General features: G+C 45.3%; 1 protein-coding gene across 1 annotated transcript in view; it reads right to left on the bottom strand.

Annotated features, from left to right (window-relative positions):
- The window catches only part of VSIG1 (V-set and immunoglobulin domain containing 1), a 38,454-nt gene that overhangs the window by 5,428 nt on the left and 16,810 nt on the right, over positions 1 to 16,216 (bottom strand). The window contains exons 3-6 of the mRNA XM_014580128.4: positions 6,938 to 7,136; positions 4,225 to 4,380; positions 2,571 to 2,690; positions 1,833 to 1,971 (exon numbers count right to left, since the gene is read on the bottom strand). Coding sequence (XP_014435614.3) covers positions 1,833 to 1,971; positions 2,571 to 2,690; positions 4,225 to 4,380; positions 6,938 to 7,136 — 614 coding nt within the window. The remainder of the gene's footprint in view (positions 1 to 1,832; positions 1,972 to 2,570; positions 2,691 to 4,224; positions 4,381 to 6,937; positions 7,137 to 16,216) is intronic.

Below are 16,216 nucleotides of genomic sequence, written 5' to 3'. Positions count from 1 at the left end.
ACAATACTGCTCCACCACCTGGAAGTCATCTCAGTTAAACGGTGCCCAGCCAGAGCCTGCTTCCTGAACCCCATTCCCAGCCCTAAACCTTCTCCTGCACCCAACATCCTGCCCCAGACATGAGTCCCCCTGCACCCAAACTCCTTGTCAGAGCTTGGACCCTCTGGGCTCCAATCCCCATTCTGGGCTAATCCCAGAGCACCTCCCACACTCCAAATTCCTTGGCCCAAGACCAGAACCCACTACCTGGTGAAAGTGAGTGAGTAGGGGACATGGACTGAGCAGGATGAGGGCTCAGAGAAGGGGAGGCGCAGGGGCAGGGCCTCAAAGAAGGGGGGAAGGAAGTGGGGCCAAGGGTATTTGGGTTTGAGGTAGATCTTACCTTGCACTTAAATTGAAAAATGTGATCTTGTGGTTAGAAAGGTTGGAGGCCACTGTTTTAGTCAAACACTTGGGCCCAGGGTCAATAGTGACCAGCCTGCAAACTGTGGGCCACATGCAGCCCACTGGGGTTCTGCCTGCCGTCCCCCGACTGCCCCTCTCCTCATGTGCCTCTCGTGCACTGGAGCCCTGTTCTTCCTACTCTCCCCTCCCTCCCAGCCCCTTCAGAGCCCCACAGATCTGCTGATTTGTGTTCTGTCCCCGCTCCACCCTCTATCTCCCAGAGCTGTGTGCAGCTGTTCACGCTCTGGGATGGAGGGGCAGAGTGGGGACAGAGCACAAATCAGCAGTTTTGTAGCGTGCTGGAAGGGAGGAGAAGAGTAGGAAGTGTGGGACGCCGGTGCCCTGGTGCATGAGAGGCATGTTTGGGAAGGAGGCAGAGAGGCGGTATGTGGGCTGCAGGTGGAACCCCAGTAGGCTGCGGGCTGCAGGTTGCCCACCACTGGTCATGAGTCTACTGAGATGGAGGGACACTCATGTGGCCCACTCACTATTCTTGGTTGCCTATTGCTGGCCCAGATTCACAAAGTCACTTAGAAGCCTAAAGCCTAGTATTAGGCTGTATTGTAACCCAAAACATTCATGCTTGGCTGCTACCGAACCCTGTAGGTACTTAAATCTACTAGGCATCTCAGTTTTCATGATAAAAATTGCTCTAGGCAACTAAGCTTCTGCGTCTGAATATTCATACTGCTGCTTCACTCGAGGAACCCACATGCCCATCTCCTATATGAACCTCGGCCAGATCCACGAATGGGAGGAAGGTAGGGATGAACTGGTAGACATACTCAGAGGCCACATATTTCATCAGTTGGGATTCATAATTTAGTGGGAGGGATGGTGGAGTTCACCTACTTTATAAGTTTTAGCCAGTGATTCAAGCATTCACTTAAGATATGGGAGACCCAGGTTCAGTTTCCACATCAGCCTCAAGGGAAAGGAAGATTTGAATAAGGGCTCCCATGTCTCTCAGGAGCATGTTCTAGCCACTGAGCTATATGATATTTTGATGTGGGACTCCCTCGTCTCTCTCATGATAGCTTCAACAGGAGAGACTAATGTAGGTGAGGTATTATCTGCATTATTGTTGGGTTTTTAACCCAGAGGGAGAAGAAAAAGAAGGGAATAATACCTCTTCCCACCTCGTCTCTCTGATATCCTGTAACCAACATAAATACACACCAAAACTGCAAGAAGCTATAATGACAGTTTCAAAATGAGGCTAAAATAAGTATTCTTACTTCGTAAATGTTATTGCACCATAGTTGACTTAGTCCCAAAGAAACCTTTGTAATATGGAAGTTTTGATTTTGGACCCATCTTTACCATCTCTCTTTAGGGTATTAGTCAGGAAACGTTTGGTTTACAATCAAGCAAATAAAAATTCTTACTGCATTTCGCTATTTGCTGCTTTTTCTTTAATCTTCTCTTTCTTCTTCCTCTTGGTTAAAAACCAGACAACAATGCAGATAACAATTGCTCCCAGAATTGCTCCAATTAATGCTCCAGCAATGAGACCACCTTCTGAATCTGGAAAAATATGTACGCAATTGTCATGAACAGAAGCAGTGCTAACTAGCACCAGGAGCCTAAGGGGTTAACTCAGGTTCCTAGCAAAGGTGTTGGCCAGGAGGGTTGGGGCAGTCAGCCAATAAAAATGCAGACCACACCAAGGTTTGTGAGGCTGCTACAGCCTTCCATCTTACAGAGCTAGGTTGGTCAGTTAACTCACTGTAGAAGCTTGTGATTTTAGATCTAGAAGTTCTAGATTCAGTCCTTGATAATGACAATCCAGTCAAGGATGTGGTGTTAGATTAGCATTTGTATAGTTTATTAGATATTTAAAGTCATTTAGGAACATTAACTAATTAAGTCTCACAATACTCCTGTGAGATGTTTCTAAGCATACATTAGTATGCCCGTTTTACAGGTGGCAGACAGAGGCAGAGAGATTAAATGACTTTCCCAAAGCCATACAAGGTTCAGTTGAATTGAGAACTGAGGATCTCTTGCCTACCAACCCCTTTTTTATTCCAAAATAGTCCACCTTTAAAAAAATGTATTTTTGTTGTTGTTCTGATTATGCAGTATGAAAAGCACATTTTATCCTATTCATAAAATGAACTCACGTGATGCAGTCAAGTCAATTTCACAGCTGCTGTTTCCAAGGCTGTTACTAGCTATGCACCGGTAGTATCCATTTTCAAAGGTGGTGAGATTACCAATAATAAGAAGCCCAGTTTTCATATCTGTGACAAATGGAAAAGATGTATGTACATGCATGTTTATGCTAGGGATGTAATATTGTTGTCGATTAACCGATAAGCAAATCCTTATCGGTTAATGCTATTGACTATATGCAGTTAAATGCAGAGCCACAGAACATTTAAATGCAGAGCCTGGCTTAGTCACGGTCAGGACCAGACCCTGCAGTGACTCTGCATTTAAAATGTAGTAGGAACTGGGCGGGCAGACTACCTGGCTCAGTCCTGGCTTGCATCAGGTCCAGGACCTATCCCCACTGTGACTCTGCATTAAATTGTTGTAGGAGCTGGGCTGCCTGCCCACCCAGCTCCTACTATATTTTAAATGCAGAACCACAGCTGGGTTTGGTCCCAGACCTGGCGCGAGCTGGGACTGAGCCGGGCTGCCTGCCAACCCAGTTCCTACTACATTTTAAACACAGAGCCGCAGTGGGGGCAGAACCTGGACCCAGCACAAGCCAGGACTGAGCGCTTTAACTGCCTTCCCTTATCGACTAATCATGTAGTTACAATTAGCAAATTACCCACTTCTTAACATTCCTAGTTTATACCCTATATAGGTAATTAATTGTATTTACTGAATAAGAATAATATGATTAATACAAGTCATGGGAGGTTTTATTATAAATTTTGCAACATTTAAATACAGAGATTTCTGTAAAAAATCTATTTAGAACCATTTATTTTCCTTGAAAACTATTGTTACTTAATTTTACAGAGAACTCTGCAGCATCACATTAAGTGCATGAGAACCAGGGCCCCTGTCCTGCAAACACAGAAGCATGTGTGTAGTTTTACTTGTGCAGGTAGTACTGTTGAGGCCAGTGGGATCTCTTTAAAAACTATGCACATACTTAAGTGTTTGTCCTAGGAAACAAAACAACAATTTAAATTACACTGGTTATAAGTTTAGTGCAAGTTTGCATCTCTCATGACAAGGTGAGTGAGAGTTACTGTTGTTGTTTTTTTGTTTTGTTTTGTTTTAGTAATCAGATTGTTGCAGTCTTTTTCACTTGAATACTCTGAAGTGTAATTAGTATCACAGGTAAGATTTTTTTTAAATAATTATCTTTTCTGAGACCAGCAACATTATTTATTGTAAAATTTAAAAAACCAAACAGGTTAATGCATTTGTATGACTGTTAGGAAATTTTTGATAGGTAAGAATAAATTCAACCCACATTGTTGCATGCAAAGTAGGGAAATCCAATCTTTTCTGTATAGACTATTGAATACTGGCTCTCCCCGACTTGTGATGCGATCAGTTCCGGAGATCACGTCGCAAGTCGGGGGCATCATATCTTGAGTCTGCATTTACGACAGATGTTGTATGCCATCGTAAATGCGAGGCCGAGGATGTAAGTCGGGGGATTTCAGCCCCTTCCGCACTTCTGGAAAAGGCCGTAAGTGCAGGGGATCGTAACTTGGGCCATCGCAAAGCAAGGGCCTCCTGTACATGGTTCAGGCCATATACTCTAGCTCTTGCATGTTACAAACTAGCATTGAGGAAGATACTCACTGAGTTGTTCTGTCATGGGTTTGAGGGCATCCCCTGAAACTTTATGCCACTGGTATATAGGTATAGGCATTCCTTCATCAGAATAGCAGGAGAGAGAGATAAGGTGGCCTGTCTCAGGGGTTCCCCGTAAGCTACAGTGAGGCTGTGAAGGCTTGACTGTAAAATAACAACAGGAAAAATAGTTATAGAGAGGATACAAATTCTGGGCCCCAATCTTGCCAGATCTAAGTCTACTTTGTTACACTGATGTAAATCTGGAACTAATCTATTGACTTCAGAAATGTTTTTTAGATTTCTGCCAGAATTCTGACCACAATCTCTCCCTTATAGACCTGAACAGCAATAAAGTGAACAATTGGGGGAAAACTCCTACTGCTTTTGATGGTGTTTAGCAGATGAAGTACTTGTATGAAGGCTATGACATATTGCATCTTGATGGAAAAGATTTCAATGATACTACGACTGTCACTTTTTGTCCCAGTCAAATCACTTTCTGTCTTGTGGGATTATCATTTTCTGTGTAACAAGCTTTAGTCTATATGGATGCAAAGAACTATAACCTGATTCCTTAGTGCTTGGCATCTGCAGAGTCATTTACACCGGTGCAAAGTATTACCATTCTATGGTAGCAGTGGTTTATACTCAGTGGGCCATATTCCACTCTGAGCTTGTTTTTAATTTCCTCCATTTGCTTCGTTGTGTCACCCATTTAACATTATTTAAACATATTGTTGTGGGTCTCTTCTGTATCTACACTGCTGTGGAATTATACCAGTGATGAATCTGGCCAAGTTTTTATCTGTATAAGTATATGTTTGGTTTTCTAGGAAAAACTACAATCCCCTTTTTCAAGCTTTGAGTCAAACTAGCATATGCTCTTGTTTATTATTCTGTTGCAGCGTAATGGCTGCAGGGGTTGTTTTTAATGATGTTTTTAATGTCTGTGCTTTGAAAATTTGTTTCTTCTACTGGATTTATCCCCATATGCCTTTGTCTCTGCTGTATAGACCAGAGGTGGGGAACCTAAGACCTGCCTTGCCTAGATCCAGCCCCTAAGGCTTGGGGCTCCCTCTTGGCAGAGGGGCTGGAGCACCAGAGCGGGGTACCCAATGCTATCTTCCCATGGGCTAGAGCACACAAAATCTATTAGCCTGGGCCCCCCAGGCTATAATGTGCTAGAGGGATGTGGGGAGTGTCTTTTTCCTTCTCAGTTGGGGATTACATCAGCGAGAGGGTTTTTTAGTTCTCACTTTTTTGTGGTCCCTAACTGATTTTTCTGTGGGTCAGCGGCCCCCAACCCAAAAAAGGTTCCCCACCCCGGAAGACAAATGATACAGCTAGAGCCATTTTCGCATATGTACTGATTTCTCACTTTCATCAACTACCCAGAGAGTATGTGGACAGTTGTTAGGTGGGATTAGTATTAACATTTTCCTTGTTAGCAAGTAAAATTTTTCTTGTCCCATTGCTTTACATACTTGTTCAATTATCTATTCGTGGCTGAACTACTGCTTTTTTCAGTAGATATGGACTCTGTACACAGAACAGGGAGTTCTGTTGATTAGCCCTTTTAATAGAGAGGCAGCATTTGTACTGTTTATAAAACCAGGACTTCTAGATTTTACTGCTGGGCCCACCGTCTGTGGGGCCTTAGGCAAGTCCATATGAGATTTTCAGATGTGGAGGTCTGAAACTAAATCAGCAAGTGGCCTGATTTTCACAGCTGCTTTAGGCTTCCAAATTTTAAAATTCGGGGCTTAGCTTCAAAGCCTAGGCCAGCTGCCTAGAGGAAATGTTGTCAGAGTGTGGTGGTGGTTCCCATCCAAAGGGAAAGCTGGGTAGTAACAGCTACCAAAGGGATGTCTACTTCTCTGGCCATCATAGTAGATAGATCTATAATGCAGCAAGGTTAACATGGCGAATTCCCATGGCAATTCAGATTAGGACAGGCGAGTGCAGTTATTAGTTGAGAGCAGTGTTCCCTCTAAACTGGGGGGCAGCACAGCTTCACAGGTGAGTAATCAGCCCTGCCCAGTCAGAGGTTCTCAGGGCTCCATGCACAGAGCTGCCAGGGTGGGGCTGATTAATCACTTGTGAAACTGTGCTGCCCCGCAGTTTAGAAAAAACACCGGGTGAGAGTGCAAATTTCAGCATATCCGGATTACCCCGTTCATTAGGGGTGAGCAATGTTCCACAGGCACTGTAGTCAGCCGTCCTTTCCATGATTGCTTCATCCAGGGCCTTAGAGGATAGGTCAACATGCGGCTGGGAGTGATCTTCCCGAAAGCCTGAACGCCAGCCCGACCACAGTGTCCCTCCTACTATTTTGAGGGTCCCCGCTTGAGCCCTTGTGGCACGAACCTGTCTGCCCACTTTGAGACACTCCTGCCCAGTGGTAGTGTAGACATACCCAGAGACATTCTGTGCTAACCCAAGGCAGGTGGCAGTTGGTTTGTCTGGGAAGTGGAGAGTACCACCAGCTCTGTCTGTGCCCAGCAGCCCAGAAGAAGAATCTCCTTTCTGTCAACTAAAACAAGTCCTATTTCTTTACCAGAAAAGTTACTGCATTGTACAGCTCCAGGCCCACTGCACTGACTGACCAAAAAGTGCCAATGTTCCCATCTGCTCCCTGTTACATTATTCTCTTGGGGACCCTGCCATGCATTTTAATCCCAATTCAACACCATAAAGCAACACAATAAAAACACATTACCCAGAACACTAACAGCCACTGATTTCTGGTTCTGTCCATTTGAATCTTGTGGGTTGAAAACTTCACAGGTAAAAAGCCCAGTATCTGAGGGCTGCATGTTGGAGATTGTTATTGATGCATTTCCTGGGTTTGTTGTCCCATTTATTCTGTTCTTGAACTCTCCATACTCAAACGTCTGTCCATTCTGAAAATAAAAGATCTGACACAAAAAAACAGATTGCTAATTAAGAAGTTGAGCTTGTAACCTGCATTTTGTTTTGTGCTGCTATGTCAATACAAAGGAATTTCAGCAGAAGCAAAGCCACCTTATGTCCAGTTCCCTCACTGTACAGTGCAATGTAAAGTCAGTCCCCCATGACAGAGCCTGGGTCATTCTGGTTGGGAGGCTAAGCTAATATACTGTGGGAACTGTAAAATTAGAGCTGGAAAGCCATTTTTTCTTTACAAGAAACCAACTGCCAGGCAAGATTATGGACCATTATGTTATACTCATAATATATAAAGGAGAATGTTTGTATGTTTGTGCTCTAATAACTTGGACACTATAAGAGCTACCACAACCCAACTTTGAATGGGATAACCTTTCCTCCAGGAGAAGGTTTTAAGGTACTGTGGAAGGGTGTGGCAGGGACCCCACTGCCCCTCTCCATGCCCCCGCACTAGCTCTGCCGGCAGCAATGTGCTCCCAGGCCGCCGGTGTTCTGGGTCTGTGGCGCTTGCGTTGTGGCGGCGTGCGGAGGACCGCCCTCACAGCGCAGACGTGCCTCAGCCAGCGTGCAAACCAGTGGGCAGGTGGACCTGGAGAGAGCAGGTGCACTGGCAGGGACCCTGGTATGGAAAAGGGTGCTGACAGTTAAAACTGGTGCTGGGCCAGACACAAGAGGGAGAGAGAGAGAGAAGGAGGGAGGGGGAGCAGGGTCGGCTCTTTGGCATGCTGCCACCCCCCCCTTCCCTGCCACCTCCCAAACTGCCACCCTGTGACTCACACAGACAGCGCCCCACTCTGCCCCACCCTTCCCCTGCCACCTCCCTAACTGCCATCCTGTGCCCCACACAGACAACGCCCCACTCCGCCCCACCCTTCCCCTGCCACCTCCCTAACTGCCATCCTGTGCCCCACACAGACAACGCCCCACTCCGCCCCACCCTTCCCCTGCCACCTCCCTAACTGCCATCCTGTGCCCCACACAGACAACGCCCCACTCCGCCCCACCCTTCCCCTGCCACCTCCCTAACTGCCATCCTGTGCCCCACACAGACAACGCCCCACTCCGCCCCACCCTTCCCCTGCCACCTCCCTAACTGCCATCCTGTGCCCCACACAGACAGCACCCCACTCCGCCCCACCCTTCCCCTGCCACCTCCCTAACTGCCATCCTGTGCCCCACACAGACAACGCCCCACTCCGCCCCACCCTTCCCCTGCCACCTCCCTAACTGCCATCCTGTGCCCCACACAGACAACGCCCCACTCCGCCCCACCCTTCCCCTGCCACCTCCCTAACTGCCATCCTGTGCCCCACACAGATAGCACCCCACTCCGCCCCACCCTTCCCCTGCCACCTCCCTAACTGCCATCCTGTGCCCCACACAGACAACGCCCCACTCCGCCCCATCCTTCCCCTGCCACCTCCCTAACTGCCATCCTGTGCCCCACACAGACAGCGCCCCACTCCGCCCCACCCTTCCCTGCCACCTCCCTAACTGCCATCCTGTGCCCCACACAGACAGCGCCCCACTCCGCCCCACCCTTCCCTGCCACCTCCATAACTGCCACCCTGTGCCTCACATAGACAGAGAATCTGATTTTCTTCCACTACATCTGTCCAAGTACCACCCTATCTAATACATAAAGGAGAATGTTTGTAAGTTTGTGCGCTAATAACTTGTCACTATAAGAGCTACTGCAACCCAACTTAGCATGGGATAACCTTTCCTCCAGGAGAAGGTTTTAAGGTACTTTTAGACCTGATCAGGGTCCCGTCCTGCCCCCCGTGGCACCTGCGGCCCCGGGCACGAGCTGGGGTGCCCCTCCCGTGTGTAACTTTCCCCTACCTGGGGTCGCTCCCCACCTGCCACCCCCCTCCCTGAAACCAAAACCGAAGCCGGCCAGCCTTTCTGCTCAGCTCGCTAGGCTTAGCCAAGCAGAAGGAATCCGTGTGCCTGCTGCAGCGCAGGGCAGAGGGGCCGGGTTAAACCCTCGATGCGTTACACTGCTGTGAAGCCAGCTGGCTGCTGTTCATGCTGTGAGTGGGGCTCTTCTGGGTCTGGTGCCAGCCAGTGGGGCTGGACGTGAGCTCTGAGCTTTTGCTTGCCAAGGTGGGACAGGTGGATCCCTGAGCCAACGTTACAAAGAGAAGTCCCCTTGCTACTGGCCGCATGACTGTGTACTGTTCTCCTGGGGGCTGGCTGCTCGGTCCTGGGGGGAGGAGGGTCCTTCTTCTCTCAGAGGGTCAGGTGTGGGCCAGGAGCCATCAGGCTCCAGGGTCTGTGTCTCTGGGAGTGTCGCATGGTTCAGGGTCCCCTCCTTTCCTAAATTTCCTACATTCTGTTCCTCCGGTTTCCCGAGCAATGCTGGGTAAGTCCAGCTAGTAAGTAATAAAGCTAAGTCATGTACAATTAACAGAAGGGTTAATTAGAAGTCAAATTATTTGTGATGTAATTGATAACTAGGCCAGTCTAAGATTATTGTAAGAAATGGAATTGCCATTGCAAAGAACAGATATTTGCATGGTTAGTGAAAACAGTACTTTCTAAATTAAAGTATAAACAAGCAATAAAAGAGGTGAAGTGCAACTAATGAAATATAGCTAAGACTGGCTAATGCAGAAAGACAAAACACAAGGGTAAGTAAATCAGAGATCAGCTATGTGTGCAGTAAATGTGGAGGCAGTCACAAAACAGGGCAGAGGTGACTGAAGTGCTATTCATGCAATAAAAGTGTCACACAATATCAATGTTTCTGTTCCTTTTGGTGTCATGGAGGGTGGGGTCATTATCAGAGACCTTCAGGCAGGCCCCAGTTTTTTCCTTTTCTCAATATGCTCCAAGAATTAGATCAGGAGAAACAACTGATGCCAACCCTCATGTTTCAAGTCCTTCACCTGAGATCATGAAGATGTTCCTGCTTCTCCGTCGAATGGGAAAATGATTGTCATATTGGGCACATTGTGGGGATTTGCATTTTCCTGTCAAACATACAGCATCTTCCCTCAAACAATGTGCCCTGCTCTCTGTTCCAAGCTCCCACAACACTAAGGGACAGATGGTGTCACCAAACACTGTGGGATATATCCCCACAATGTATTGTTCCCACTGTTGGCGGGAACTAAACCTGTGGACGCAGTCTGTCAACAGAGGGAACAAGTATAAACACACTTTGATGACTTACTGTTGTACATTCAGATGTGCTCTATTGCCTTCAGTGGTGTTACTGCTGATTTACAGCAATGTGACAGCCGGTTTAGATTTCATAGACTTATGGACCTGAACTTTTTCTCATAAAAGTCTGTAGCAAAACTTCCATTGATTTGAATGGGAAGTAGAATTGAGCCTATTGTGAGTGGTAGTGGTGGTTTGAATCTTGGGACTTCAATTTATCTAGGACTACTCATATCTCAGCTACCATGGTGATGGGTGTGGTTTAGGAACGTAAACAGTAATGATAGACTATTCACACTTAACCTATTTAGTTCTCTTATAAAAGTGTACTGAAAAAAATCAGCTTCCCTGAACGACATTGAAACATTTGTCATTTAAATCCAGTTTATAATAATACTCCTGCATAACAGTGCTACAGCTTGGAATTTGTAGTGCTCAACTCTATTCCTACTTGGATAAATGCTGTTTCATAACTAATTGGCAATGTACAACTTAAGGGGCTCTTCTTGTAAACCATTTGCCCAGGTATAATGAGCTAACCTACTGTAGTTAGTATGGTGGTAAAATCTTGGTTAATGAGATAACTGGCTAAATGTTATGTTTCGCCAGTTAACCAATTAACTGGGACAGGTGGGGGTTGCCGTAAACGGGTCTGCTCGGGCCAGGCTGCAGCACTAATGCCTGCGGCATCAGGGCCAGCCCACAACATTTTGGCACCAGAGCCGGGGAGCTAAAATGACGCCCCCATTCCTCCTTACTTGAGCCAAAACTTTGAAAGGTCTCAATTCTGCCATCTTCCTGTTCTACTCCTTTCATGGCACTCCACCATCTCTGTGCATCTAGAGCAGAGAGAATACACATGCACCAGCAGCAGACACAATTTTCTACACTCTGGGTCCTAGTGGCTGCCCTCTCCCCCCCACCTACATTCTGGCAGCTGCCTCAGTTCACCTCATAGTAAGGCCAGCCCTGTGTGGCATGGTTAACAGTTAACCATTCACAGCCATAGTATTTAGTGGGTCTTCCCGTGGTAGTTAGCAGTAAAAATATGTCCAGCAGTGTTTACTGGATTGGATCCTTATTTAGTATAGCATCTTTCCTATCAAATGTATTTCACAAACAAGCATACAGTAATATTTGTCACTGATGGACTGACCGTTGACTTATTACTAGAAGTGGTTGAAAAGTACATGTGGGAAAGTTTCACAAATGTTGGTCAAGTTTCATTTGCTTCTGACTCATCAAAATTACATTTTGACAAAGATTTCCAATCAGCGTTAGTTCATGAATCCCTACCCCCCAGACAATAAGCACAATTCCATTTGCCTTGCAGATCTGAAGATTATATTCTGAATAAAAAATCAACATCTGTGTACCCTGACACAGTGTTGACTGAAGTCTTTAATCAATGTTATCTAGACGCCTTTATTAGCTTAAGGCAAGCTACACCCCAAAACTGCCAACATACAATTGGTTCATACAATGATAAGATTTTCACTGAATGTCAAAACTCAGGTTACCTGCTGTACAATACAGGTTGTACCTTCCTAAACTGGGACTCTCTGGTCTGGCAACATCTGTGGATCATGGATGTTGCTGGTCCACAGAGCCCAGGGACAGGGAGGTCTGGTGGCAGAGCCAGGAGCATAGCTGGGGGGAAGTGGAGGGGAGAGAGAGGGGAAGGCGGTGACTCAGCCAGGAGCCCCATGGCAGCTGTGGTGGGCAGTTAGGCGGAGCTCTGACCCCAGTGGCTGGGGACCTCCAGCCCTGGCAGCAGTGGAATTGGTGGCAACCAGCGAGCTCTGCCCCGGGGACTGTATCATTTATGTGTCACCCCGAGGAAAAGTGATAAATACTGAAAAGGCTGAACAATGCTGTTATTAGTGACAAAATATATATTCTATGCCGGGGTCTGAGTAGATTTTGTATGCAGGAAACTTCATTTAAAATGTTATGCTTCAATTAATAGGCTGTTACTTAATTGCTGATTTTAAACAGGTGCATTCAAAAAGAATATTTTATAGTTTGTTTTAAAATGCTGGTTTTTAATGCTGTTCTTCCAAATTTTGCAACTCTGTCTTACAAAGAGCCAAAATGTGAATGTTTACAAAACTTATTTCAGGTTCTATCTAACCCTTGAGATCGTCCTTTTCCTCTGACTCTGCTCCCCTTTTAAATAGTGAGCGAGATCCATTTTGGTGTCATATCTCTAATGTGACAAAGTTACCTGAAAGTAGATCTGGTCAGCTCTTTATTTCTTCTCCATTAATGGAACTATACTCCATAGTTCTGTTTTGAACTATGTTAGAGCCTTGGCCTTCACAACATTCACTGGCAAGGAGTTCCACAGATTGACAGTGTATTGCATGAAGATATACTTCCTTTTGTTTATTTTAAATTTGCTGTCTATTAATTTCATTTGGTGATCCATAGTTCTTGTATTGAGAGAGAGTAAATATCACTCCCTTGTCTAGTTTCTCAACATGGGTCATGATTTTATAGACATCTGTCATATCTCACTTCATCATCTCTTTACCAAGCTGAAAAGTTCTAGTCTTCTTAATCTTGTCTCGTATGCCAACCATTCCATGCCCCTAATAATTTTTTTGCCCTTTTCTGAATCTTTTCCAATTCCAATATATCTTTTTTGAGGTGAGGCCACCACAGCTGCACACAGAATTCTGGTTGTAGGCATACCATGGATTTAAATAGAGGCAGTGTGATATTTTCTGACTTACTACTGATCCTTTTCTTAATGGTCCCCAACATTCTGCTTGCTTTTTTGACTGCCACTACATGAGTGGATGTTTTCAGAGAACTTCCCACAAAATGTTCTGGTTTTACTGCAAATGTTTATGTGTTCCAGCTAATATTTTTCCATTTACCTCCCAGACTAGTGTTTTCAAGAGTTAAACCATCCCAAACATTTCCTGGAAAATTGACAGTTCCTTGCAGAAATGCCCATTTTCATGGATGTCATTTTTCATTTTAAAAAAAAACCACAACGTTTTGTATGTAAAAAGCTGGCCATCTCCACTAAAAAGTTTCAGTCTTCTGTAATATCTTCAAGGGGGTTAATTGAAACACTCACGTTATGTCTACGCTGCCAAGATAAGTCAGAAAAAGATACGCAAATTGCAAACTGCAATTTCCGTATTTTTTTCCACTTTTTTTCTGAAAAAGTCTTATCTGAAATTTGGCCCATCTACACACAGCCAAATTTCAGAAAAAAATCATCTTTTTTAACATCCCTTATTCCTCTCCACAAGAGGAATACAGGGTTGTTGAAAGAACACATCTGCTTTTTTGGAAACTGTTCTGAAAAAGCAGATGTGTTCCTTGGACGCGGCCAAGCTTTTCTGTCCCTAATGGGTTGTTGCAAGACAGCACAGGTTACAGCAGGCCATGGACCAAATCCAGAATATGGGAGGCACAAAAGTGACACAGAGAATCTGACCCTAAGTTTGTATCTTGCCAAACTTCATTTCTGAGACTATCTAAAAGGAAAAATTGCCAAGCCAAGGGGAAAATGGACCTTTTGCTTTAAGAGAGTGGTTTTGACAAGAGCATCTTTGACATGCCACAAAACACAGAATAAAATTTATTTTCCTGTAAACTAAATAAGTAAATAAAGTTAGGGCATGTTCAGAATATTTTTCTAAGAGTCTGGAGACATACAGGGGAAAAAACAACAATGGCTTTCCAAAGACCTAAATCCAGCTATATGATCAGGATGGAGTCTTCATAAAATGTTATCCATCACATGATAATCTTGTTATATGCAACTCAGACCCAAAGCGCCTGATTCAGATTCCATTTGCCCCTGTGTTATTCAGGAACAATTGTGATGAAGTTGATGGAATGACACCAGTGTAAAATCAGTGTGAGAATTAGACAATGTGTGTGGGTGTGTTTGGGTGAGAAAGGGTGGGGGGGGGGCGACATTCTTGCTACTAAAAAACATGGAATAGTCTATTATGATGGCTACGGAAGTACATGAGGCTCCCAGAGAATCCACATGAAACAACACAACAGGCACATCAGTAACCTACAGCAGATTTCTGGAGCATTTGCCCAGAGTCACAGACTAGCCAAAGCGCATTTTGCCCTATTTTGACATGAAGTAGGAGCAGGGCTGTTGATACTTCTGCCACCTTGTCCATCTGTTGCTACACTAACAACAATTGGATCACATTCCACTGATTAACCAGTGCAAGGTGTTCAAGCAACTATGAAGCTGGGGCCCTCCCTCACTATGATGGTCTTGAACCAATCCGATGAGGGGGAGGCGAAAGGTCCTTCTTGAGGCTGGCTGTTGCACATGTAGTACAACAGCTGCCCAGAACCTGGGCACCATCTTTTCCTGCATCACCTTGGTTTTAATGACTTTCATAAAAGGAGAAAAGAAAATATGCTTAGTGCTGCCAGAGGAGACCTCAGTTTATGTCCCTGCACCATGCTCTAGTTGAGGAACATTGGTCAAATCTGAGGAGCTGAGTGTGTGGGCACTGGTGAAATGATTTCCTAGTCAGTAAAACATTCATAACACACTGTATTTGTGCTTCTTCTCATTGGAGGTTAGTTTGCTGATACGTGTGTCAGGAAGAAATGAAGCCTTTCCATTTTTCACACGAACAGATGCTTGTGGTGACTCATCTGTGAATTGATGAACGGACACATTTCTCACTCCTAGAAGTATTTTTCATTTGTCCAATCTCTCATGCATAGCCTCTGCCAAATGGCCCTGGTTCCAGGAAAGCATCTGCCTGGCTATCAAAGGGACTTCATATCCAGCTCCCCAACATTTTTCCTTCCCTGCTGACCAAAGTCTGTGGAGTTGGTAGAACTGAGAGATTCATTTACCTTGGTGAAATGAGAGAAGAATTCAGTGGACCATGTTTTGCAGGCTGTTGTAGCAATTCATTCTTGTGGTTTTGCTTGTGATTTGGGCTGCAAACGGGTTGAAATAAGGGAGGGCATGAAGACGCACAACTTCTCCCTCCATTCCCTCCCACTGGCTTAAGAAAGCCAGCGCCCTCTCCCACATATTGGCTCTCCCACCTCTGTGGCTGGTGAGATGATGACTCATCTAAATTGGGCTCAACAGGCAAAGCTGAGCCCATGTGGGGATTTGCTGGGGCTCCCTGCTTGACAGCAGAAGAGTCAGCAGTAGCGATGGTGGAGAATGAGTAATCTCAGTTTGGAGTCCTCAATCCAACTCTTTCCTCTCGCAGGTGTATCTGGCCCCTTCTGAATCTCTGTCTTGCTCAGCGAAGAAGAGACTTGCCTCCATCAGTTTCCTCTCCCCTCAAACAGAAGCAATTGCATCAGGTATTTCCTCATTTTCAGAGGAGAACGGTGGCTTCATTTTATATGTGTATTTATCCATCTCAGCTGAGTCTGCATGGCAGCATTTATTCAAAGGGGTCTGGGAATGTGCCCCTGTACCATCTCACCCTAGCTCCCCCATATTTTGTTTTGTTCCCAATAGACTTGTTTGGGGTCATGGATACTTTTCTTCTCTTGTCCCACTTCTTTCCTCTTGCTCCACCCAGTTCTTTTATGATGATGCAATTCCAAGGCACGACCTGTGATGAAAACCACCAGCCCCCCCCCCCCCTTACTATTTCATTCTATGTTACTAGGCTTGCAAACTTCCAGCAGAGCAGAAGATCCAGCCACATTGTGCTGTTTCATCACTTCCTAGTTAGCCTTTTCCCTAATTACTTTGCTAGATTCTTTTTCACGTCAGAAATAAAGGCAGAGAGGAACCATATCAACCTCTTTATTATTCTGATGCCCTTGCATCATACTAGGGTCTGAGTCTAAATGGGAATTAAAAAACAGTAGGAAAGATGTATTTGGCAATTATTCCCTTTAAATATCTTACACACCAGTT

The sequence above is a fragment of the Pelodiscus sinensis genome, chromosome 13 (assembly GCF_052426305.1).
Source record: "Pelodiscus sinensis isolate ZL-2025 chromosome 13, ASM5242630v1, whole genome shotgun sequence".
NCBI classification, from domain to species: domain Eukaryota; kingdom Metazoa; phylum Chordata; order Testudines; family Trionychidae; genus Pelodiscus; species Pelodiscus sinensis.
The sequence above is the reverse complement of the archived record's forward strand: the minus strand, read 5'-3'. Positions and strand labels throughout refer to the sequence as shown.